Source organism: Danaus plexippus (genome assembly GCF_018135715.1).
Source record: "Danaus plexippus chromosome 9 unlocalized genomic scaffold, MEX_DaPlex mxdp_26, whole genome shotgun sequence".
Lineage (NCBI taxonomy): Eukaryota > Metazoa > Arthropoda > Insecta > Lepidoptera > Nymphalidae > Danaus > Danaus plexippus.
The window spans coordinates 1362257-1371930 of NW_026869848.1; the positions used below are offsets into that span (position 1 = coordinate 1362257).

Below are 9674 nucleotides of genomic sequence, written 5' to 3' on the forward strand. Positions count from 1 at the left end.
CGTACATATTTTCGAGAATGTTATTCACCATTACTATTTGACATGAGCCTGAGTATGTACGACGAAAGCGTTACTCATGTTCGGACAAAATATAACTTCGAGAAGTGTTTCCTGACAAATGCTTTTCTTATTTTTCTTTGATATGCGATCGTTTAGTTGACAGTTTTTAAATATAAGTGGTGTTTTCGGTGTGTTTATAATCTTAACACTAAAATGAGCGCTCCGATAATCATAACTGTGCCTAATAATTATCTGGCGGTGGACGATGTGGAGTCGAAGGTGGTTCTCGATGTGTCTCCTAGTCCACCGTCCAGGAAAAGGAGGCTGGACCATCTAACATGGGAAGAAAAGATGCAAAGGAAGTGAGTCATCATTTTGCCGCGTTGTTGATTTTCATTAATTTTTTTATTCACTTTTATTCATCTCCTTTTAAGTATGTCATTCAAACAATAAAACATAAATACCACAATTATTATTAAATTATAAATGCGTGTTTATTGTTGACAAAGTGGATAAATATATAAAAAAAAATTAAATGTAAAAATATTCGTCATAATAGGGTTAAACGTTTTGTGATGTGGCCTTTTGAATCATTTTATCAACGAAAACATAATTTATTACAAAATTTAAATTGTTATGGATTATATATTATTGTTTTATTCAGTTATAATTCTTAAAAAGGAAATATTAAAATACAATTTGTTGCATCATCCAGGAAACTCAAGAACAGAGTTGCAGCTCAGACATCGCGGGACCGGAAGAAGGCGAAGATGGATGAAATGGAGGGTCGTATCAAGCACTTCATGGACTTAAACGAGCGGCTTCTTGGTGAGGTGGAGAACTTAAAGGCGATGAACGAGCGGCTTCTGAGTGAGAACTCAGCCCTGCGCGAGGCGGCGAGGAGCGTCGCGGTGGCCCCGAGACCAGCAGAGTCTCATCCTCAGCAGAAGGTACTTGAAATGAAGTAATCTTTATATTCAACGAGTAGATAATATGGTAAAAATATTTGATTCTGTCATTTATTGCTCATAATTGTAAATGTTATATTTCAACAGGTACAACTTTAAGTTAGGTCTGGTTTTATAGTTAATATTTCGTTCTAGGTGGGGCCCCTGTCGGCACTCAACGCGGCTCGTCTAGTGATGCTGATGTATGTGCTCTCTCAGAACTCCTGCAACACTTGGACTCCCCCGAGTATTTGGACACCCTCCACCAACTTGCAGATCAATTACTCCAAGAAATTGATGGAAAAACTGCAGGAGAAGCTGCCGATGTAAGTTCAGTTATAATATTTAATATTATTAATATTTGGTAACATAATATTATAATATTTTGTAATCAAGATTATGTCATAGATATTAAATTAAAAGTATGCAAAACAATTACAAACATAATAATCTTCAGTTTGTGTTATTTCAATGGGATATATATTTAAATATTTTATTATAGGATAAAGCCAGCAGCAATAGACATTGTCCTGAAAGAAATGAAGTGGTGGGGTCCACAGCAGAACAATTGGAATCCTGTCAAAGTAGAGACATAGACACTCTCAAGCATGATATAGACAGGATACTGTTACAGCACTCATATGCACATCCCTATCCTAAGACAGACACTATTAAAGAAGAAAACGGGGACAAGGGTGACTTATTCTATGCAAGCTATGAAGCAAATGATTGTGTGACAATTGAAGTTCCTTGCGAGGAACAAACAGAAGAATCGGCTCCAATAAAATTGGACACTGATTTTAATAAATTTACGGACGACTGTTTGGATGTCACATTGGAATCTGATATGAAGTTATTGTCACCTCTGCCTATGTCAATAAAATCTGTGGATGAAAATGTATTGGCAGTGTCCCCGTCACACAGTAACTTGAGCTCTGACATGGGCTACGAGTCACTCTCCTCCCCGCTCAGTGAACCCGAGTCTATGGATCTGTCAGATTTTTGGTGTGAATCATTCCCGGAACTGTTCCCGGACCTGGTGTAAGAGAACTCTGATCTGTTATTCTCGCCAAAGACTGACTAGTTGTAGCCACATGAATCATTTAAGTTTTGTTATAAGTGAAACAAATGACAAATTAGTTGTAAAGAAATATTTAAACTGTATTTAATTTCGTGTTTAAGTTTCATAGATTATATATTAGTGTAGGGATGTGTAGTTATGTGCTGTAAATAAATATTGTTGAATGTCGTATGACGCTTTTTATTTTTCCTTAGTAATATTTTTATTATCTGTGGCTCTCATGCATCACAGTTCGACGAGAAAGTTATAAATGATACGGCCTTTTTGGTCGGCTAAACGAATTAATAAATTTGTCCTTGATAAAGATTGCATACGTTCGAAAGTTCAAATTTAGTTTGATTTTAATCTGATAGATATTTAATAACTGTTTCTGAACGAAGTTACTGATAAACATATGTAGGTGTAGAATTTTTAGTAGAAAAATCTGACACCGATATTCACAATTGTGTATTACTACAAAGATGGCCGTAAACAACAATCCAATTTCCATATCAATCGCGACACGGTTACTGTAATTGCCGTGTACAGACGCCGATAACAAATAATTGATGTATGATATCGATCGATGGAAAATTCTAGTTGTGTACAAGGTTACATGTGTTTTAAATAACAATACTTGGTATCTGGCAAGCAATAAATATTTTTAAAAATAATTGAGATGTTCGTTAATTTTTATTTATAAAAAATAAAAAACTGACAAATGAAGCTATTGTTAAGGAAAGGTTTTAGTAATAAAGAATATTATTATAGAAAACAGATTAACTGATTATTGATTAATATCAAATTAATGAGATCTAAGACTTTCGCGAGTTTTATTCATTTAAATGAAACTAATATTTTTCGGATAAACAACGCGTGATAACGGTTGCTGAAAAGTAACCGAAACGTCGCGTCGGGTGTATGTAGTTTTTTACAAAAATAAATCACTCGTAGTGTTTCCGAAAAATATTAGTTTCATTTAAATAATATCAAATTACTGACGACGTTTGCATGATTCATCATTCAGTTTCTAGGTTTAAAAAAAAGATTTTAATCGATTTTGTCGTAAGGGCTTAGGCATGTGCTACTAAAGATTTGAAAAAGATAATAAATAAACTGTACAATTTTTTCTGCTATTCCGCCCAAGTCAAGTAAACAACCTATAACATATTTGATTAAAATAAAATATTTTTTTAAAATTAAATATACGTTTATTAACTCTGTAAACATAATAAAGAAGATATTAATCTAATGATAATTCAATTTGTTTGATGATTTTACTTGATGGTGTAACAGGTTTTTACGTAACATTTACCTATTAGGTATAGTATATTTATATATATTTATTACAACAAATAACTAATGAAAATACTACAAAAATTACCCGACTGCGATAATTGAGTGTGGATATTTTTTATTGTTTAAATTTAGTACAAAACTAAAATATTATTAAGAACTTTTGTGTTGTTTTAAATAATATTTTAAAAGGATTTATTTATTTTTATACTAATCCTTATGAATGATGTATATGTTACGATTTATGTAAGTAAGTAGATTAAATGATTTACTTATCAGTAAACGATATGCTGTCGATATAACACTCCACAGTGCCCTAATTGAAAAATGTTCTAGATTCATGCTTGCAACATTATACTATATATATTCTGATATTAATAATGTAAGCCGTGTTAACTTTGTTATTTCGTAATGTGGTACAACAATTATTATGAATTATAAGGTTATGTTAGGTAGAGAGAGGAGCTTGGACAGTGGAGGAGAGCGTTAAACGCGCGTTGGCTAGAGGCCCCTTAAACATACACTTGAATCGCAAGTCCCAGGCACTGTTGAAGCTCCTCTCCCTGCAACGCGACGGACCCGGCACCCGCACGGTGACTCCGTGGAATGCTGAGAGGTTTCGTCTCATAAGGAACCCGTGGCAAAAAAAAAATATATATATATATAATGCGAATAGTCTTGTAGCAAACATCCGATCTCGAACGCTTATGATGACGGAGTAGGAATATATCCATTGCAATGTAGTAACCACATGTCACGTGACTATACATTTAGACAAAGTTTGTCATGTCACAGTTGTATATATCGGCGCAAGCAGCTTCAATGACGGATGCAACATGGAAATAACTGGCATCAAATATTATAACAACTTATTGGTCGTCGTTACTATTGTTAAAAGTAAAACGAAATCAAAGAGAATAGAACTATGTTTGAATTCTGGTTTAAATATGACGTCTGGACGCACGACAGGGGACTGCAGAGTTCAGCGAGTGCGGAGCATAAAGAACCTTCGAGAAATACAAGAACATTTAGAAGAATTGAAGTTTCATTTTAAAATATCTGGAACTTACTGAAACAAGTGACATTAGAGACGTCAGCGAGGCTGGCGTCCTGTCTTTAAAACAATGAATTTATAATAAAATCCGATATATATTTATGCTGTGAAAAATCGAAGCTTGACTCTGCATGAGATCTGATAAGTTATTGAAAGTGCTTCAAAGCAATAACTTGTATGAAAGTAATTTTGGTCTATTTTCCCTTCTTGTTGTTAGTTGTTTATGACAATATATATATATATATATTTTCTATTAATGATTTCCTTTATAAAGTATCAAACTTCTAGATTTTATCTAACTTATCAAATTAGTCTTCCAATAACTTTTCCCCCCCAAATTTTAGGTAACGCTGGGCAAAAGTCACAAGTTTAATTTTGTTTGTGTTTTTGAATATTACGTTCTTTAAGAAGTATTCTAAAAATTTTAATGGTTATCAAAGAGTCAATGTGGGTATCTGGGTTTTTTAAATATCAATAAAGACTAGGCGTTAAAGAAGAAGATGTTTTATATGAGGGCCTCGTAACAGGTAATTCAAACCTCAGTTATGAGGATTCAATAACTACTACGGTAATGTTTTTAGCGATTCTCCATTCTCCGATTATCAGAGCTACTATTATCTTCATCATTTCTGATTTAATTATGCCAAAGAATCTCATAAAAGAAATAAAAAAAAATAGTTGAATACACAGTGCCTTATTAACATAAGAAGTATCTCTGATTATTTTTATCCTTTTTATTATATATGTATATATATATATATGTGTATATATATGTAACCACATGTGTAGACACAGGTTAACAACAATCATCATTAAGTTTTGCCTTAGTCTCATGAAAAATAAGTATCAATAAGCTGAAATAATATAATGCATGCAATTAAAATAAATATTATATATTTAACAAAATTTCGTTTAGAATTAAATGCTATTTTGGAATAAACGAATATATGATCAGAATATTAAAAATATGCAGTGCCTTTAGAAGAAACTAAAAAAATTTTCCGTGATACGAGAATGTTATAATGTTTTTATTATTTAAAATATGAGTTCGGTCAGTATTCCATAGGCTTTCTTGACTTCGGGTGTGATGTCCTGTGCGGGCTTGTCAGCGATGGACAACCAAGTGCTGCCACTTTTCCCGCGTTTTAAAACCTCGATCATACACAAAGCAGCGGATTCCACCCTGGAAATTAAAAAAAATATACCTTAATGTATTCTTTATTTAATTCAGATGAATGTTATTGGAAACGTTAAAAATTTTCTGAGCGTTATTATATTATATATAAAATGCATATAATAGTGCTAGGGAATAGGGATGTTTAAAGAATAATTGGATTATGTAAGATGTAAGTTAATATTACCTTAACTTCTTTCGTTTTTTTTATCTGCAATGCTTACACTAACAATAGAGAGTAGAATTTAAATTACTGATAAGAATTTTTTGCTCATTACGTTAAATAATCACGTATTCGTTTCCTTCTATATATGATTTCGATTAAAAAGTTTATAATTGAATTAAATGATTTAAAAAATATTACTTTTGCATCGGGTGCTTTGATAATATGTCCATCATCTCGTTTTCAATGACTTTATCAAAGTTTCCCATCATGTCCTTGTGCAGGAGGGCGGTGTTTGTGGCCCCGAAACACATTGTTAAAACACGGACGCCAGTTCTGGAGAAATATCGAGGTAACTGAAACAGAAACATAGTTACAGACAAATAAATCCAGCCGAATAGCACAATATTTTTATAATAAAGGACAAATGAAGTTTTTTTTTTAATATTTTATAAACATAAGCAAGACTGCAACAGTGCAAACCGAAAGTGGAAAATCGATAATGTAGAACTAATTCACAGGAATGATTATTTCTTTTGTAACTAATATTCAAATATTTCTTTATCAATTTTAGACGACTTCTAGATCATCACGAAAAGTATAATATTTTCTAATTAATGAAATTGTATTTCATTAAGAGTTGAATGTGGTAGAGAGATTATAAGATAGATATTGAACGAGTAGTTTCAATATCTTATAAGTTATTACGAATCTGATATCCCTGTCCCTTCAATGGTTGTATGTGTATTGATATATTGTTACTTACCCCAATACAGTTGCTGAATTGCAGAACAGCACTCTTAGTTCCGTAATATATAGGCAGGAATTCGTCTTGAAGCAGCGCTGCTATTGAAGATATGTTGACTATGACACCGCCCTTGCCACCTTCGTCTTTTCTCATTATATCCATTGCTTTCAACGTGCTCGTTGTTAGAGCAAGCTGAAATAAAGAATGTTACTGAGTTTTATTTTAGTTCAGATCAATATAATTTAATATTTTAAACCTTTGATCTGTTTCGTACTTATATTTTTAGGTTATTGAATACAGTATAGGTATTATTTGAAGTTATTTCTGCTTAAAATTCAATTAATACCGAACCCGTGGTATCAGCACGCGTTGTCGCGTCAAACAGTAAAGTCCACCAGGTTATTCATTCATAATTTTCGTACATAATCGATCTTTCAACGAAAGCCGTTCAGATATAGTTTGACAAAGCAAAACTTTTACTTAGAGGGTACTATATACTTACGAAATTAATTTGAATCTGCTTCCTATATGTCTCTTTGCTGTCATTCATGATGCCAGCGTTGTTTATCACGACGTCAATATATCCATGTTCGTCCAGAACTGATTGATACGCGCCAAGTAATTCAGCATCGTTTGTGACGTCACATTTGTAGAATTTAACTTTGTTTTCGCCATACTTCTCGTTTAACTTGTCCTGCTTAGCGATGCCAATGTCCTCAGAGACGTCTAGATTTGCAATGTGCTGGACAAAACAAAAAATAATATATAATGCATTCAGATCCAATTTTTTTATGGATTTCCACAACATTAGGTCTGATAGAGTAAGAGTCTGTCAAACCCAGACCTTCGTTATTTTATAAAAAATGAAAGTCTGTCAACGTATGCTCCCAACACAGGTAAGAATCATGGCCTATTATGAAGTTTGGATCGCAGTGGCTTTGGCGGATACAAGGTACTAAAGGCGTGTAAGGAACAGATCTAATTTCTGGAGATAACAGATGTTGGTGTGGTTGAAACTCTACCCATATAAATTATAAATGATCAAGGTTGGTAGCAACTTCACGATTATAATGATCGCAGCAATTATATAGTCAGGACACAAAAACTGAACTGTTTTTATCTCCTGACTATATATGATTATACAACAGTTACGGTCTTACGGAAAACAGACTTGTAGAAAAATTAAGATGCAGGTTAAAAGGTATTTTTATAGTCTAGTGATATTTCGGTATGTGAAGTGTGAGGGAAAAACAAGCGTGCTCTCCACGGTGGGCAGACTGGTGATGTGGCCGATTGACTTCAAACGTTTTTTCAAGGTATCGTTATAAAATTAGTGTTGTGTGTCGCACATTTCGAACTAAGCAGATTGTTTCTTGTAAATGCGTTATTTATTTTTATGTTTCACTGTGAATATTTTATTCAGTGACAAAATTAACTTGCTTTCAATACATTTTCTTTGGACACTACCAGCGTAAAATAACATACATATAAGTAACTCAGCTTCAAATACATGTATAAAATCTACAGATGTGGACATTACTGTACATGAACATTAACACATGTTCATTAGGCACTAAATAAATAAGAGTCCCTGAAAGGAAAGTCGGAAGTATTTTTTCCTCTTGAATTAATTTTACTTCTATATACTATAGGTACATTTTCTGATAAATCTTAGTTATATTTAAACTCGATTGATTTTATGTGGGCACATTAACGATAGCCAAATTATAAATTAGCTTATCTATTTCCTCCTCCTCCTCCCTCAAGCCGATAGCAGACAATTTAAAAACTTTTCATTCATCGATCTTAGCACAGTAGATATATTATAAACGTAGGTTATTTAATTTAAAAAAACAGTAAATGCGTCATATGTATGCTAATGTAATGATGGAAATTTTGCTTTAGGTCCGCCTTCGCCAGTGTTTCCTTGGCCATGACACTTGCTTTATTTAAAATTTAATTGTTAGTAATAAGGCTACAATCGGGATAAAGCTTTTACTATTTGTGTCTTCACTTCCGTCCACAACAAGTCAAGAGAATCTAAATGTTAGTGATGGGAGAAAGGACTATTTATTGATATTACTTTAATATAAAATATACGTAGGTAATTACCTTGACGTCTTCATCAAGCAAAAACTCGATGACCTTAGCTCCGATCCCATTGCACCCTCCAGTTATGAGAACAACTCTATTCTTTAGATCAAACAGCATCGCGAATGATTGCAAGTAAACAAATGCATTACGGCTCCAGTACTCATCTCATATATATAATGTGATGAAATTGATTAACCTTATATTATTGACCTTTGCTATATAAATGGTGTGTATTTTTAAAATGTTTACAAACATTTTAAAAAAATCGGTTATTACGATTTAATTATTTTTTTTTTATTAATTAACTTATTATATACATCTGCACGTTAATCTCATTAAGATATAATCTGACATGTTACATCCAATAGTATCATGAAAAGTTTTATTGTGTGGACTGTGCTTTCATGTTAGATACCCGATTGACCACATAATTTTATGTTTTTAATGCCACGGTTTCTATAGTTCTTGACTAGGTATTACGAATTATCTATTAAAGTGCGGATCATATATCTTAAAGTAACTTAATTAATTTAATGCACAGACAGTCAGTATTTTTTTTAATCCGACTTTAATTTTTTCGTTCGAAATGAAATTTAATTTAGATAATTAATGTTTCGAAGTTTATGTTTTTCATAATGATAACCTTTGAAGATGATACGAACTAAGAAAAATACTTCGGATACCCGAAAGCAACATATCAATGTTTAAGATTATTTTTTAATAAAAATATATGTGTAGCGCAAGTATTCTGTATAAGCAAGTACATAATAACTTATGATGTTTTATTTATAAATGAGTACACAAAAGGGACAGACAAAAAAAATGTCCTCCACTTTAATGTCATAACTTATATTTAATCTGTTTTTTAATAAAAACTAGATGGCGCTGTAATTTTAAATATATTCTTACTTGATCTTCCTCCGCAATGTCATAATACATATCGATAAATTCGATAAAAATCGTAGATCATATTTAAATATGTCAATAATAATAATTTAAACATAATAGTATAGACCATTATGTGTAAAGTTTAAGTTGGTGCCTTATGTTTATAACTCTGATGCAACTGCACGAAGGTATATTTAAAAAAAAATGACAATGCTGCCAGTAATATAAATAAGTAATAATATTACAGAGG

At 32.2% G+C, this 9674-nt stretch overlaps 2 protein-coding genes across 2 annotated transcripts; one reads left to right on the plus strand and one right to left on the minus strand.

Annotated features, from left to right (window-relative positions):
- Positions 1 to 11: 11 nt before the first annotated feature.
- LOC116767522 (X-box-binding protein 1) lies at positions 12 to 2199 on the plus strand. The gene is made up of 4 exons (XM_032657873.2): positions 12 to 362; positions 716 to 950; positions 1104 to 1273; positions 1450 to 2199. The coding sequence occupies exons 1-4, from the start codon at positions 214 to 216 to the stop codon at positions 1541 to 1543; spliced, it is 648 nt and encodes a 215-aa protein (XP_032513764.1). The 5' UTR covers positions 12 to 213; the 3' UTR covers positions 1544 to 2199.
- A 3035-nt stretch (positions 2200 to 5234) lies between these two features.
- On the minus strand, positions 5235 to 8715 carry LOC116767765 (15-hydroxyprostaglandin dehydrogenase [NAD(+)]-like). Its single transcript, XM_061527387.1, has 5 exons — positions 8555 to 8715; positions 6945 to 7184; positions 6461 to 6634; positions 5896 to 6050; positions 5235 to 5540 (listed from the first exon to the last, which is right to left on the minus strand). The coding sequence occupies exons 1-5, from the start codon at positions 8651 to 8653 to the stop codon at positions 5393 to 5395; spliced, it is 816 nt and encodes a 271-aa protein (XP_061383371.1). The 5' UTR covers positions 8654 to 8715; the 3' UTR covers positions 5235 to 5392.
- Positions 8716 to 9674: the final 959 nt, after the last annotated feature.

Coding starts and splice junctions, on each gene's coding strand:
- LOC116767522 (XM_032657873.2), top strand. CDS start 214: ATGAGCGCTCCGATAATCATAACTGTGCCTAATAATTATCTGGCGGTG. Junction 363..715: donor GAAGAAAAGATGCAAAGGAA/GTGAGTCATCAT, acceptor TGCATCATCCAG/GAAACTCAAGAACAGAGTTG. Junction 1,274..1,449: donor CTGCAGGAGAAGCTGCCGAT/GTAAGTTCAGTT, acceptor ATTTTATTATAG/GATAAAGCCAGCAGCAATAG.
- LOC116767765 (XM_061527387.1), bottom strand. CDS start 8,653: ATGCTGTTTGATCTAAAGAATAGAGTTGTTCTCATAACTGGAGGGTGC. Junction 7,185..8,554: donor TGCTTGATGAAGACGTCAAG/GTAATTACCTAC, acceptor TGTTTTGTCCAG/CACATTGCAAATCTAGACGT. Junction 6,635..6,944: donor AGCAGATTCAAATTAATTTC/GTAAGTATATAG, acceptor TCTTTATTTCAG/CTTGCTCTAACAACGAGCAC.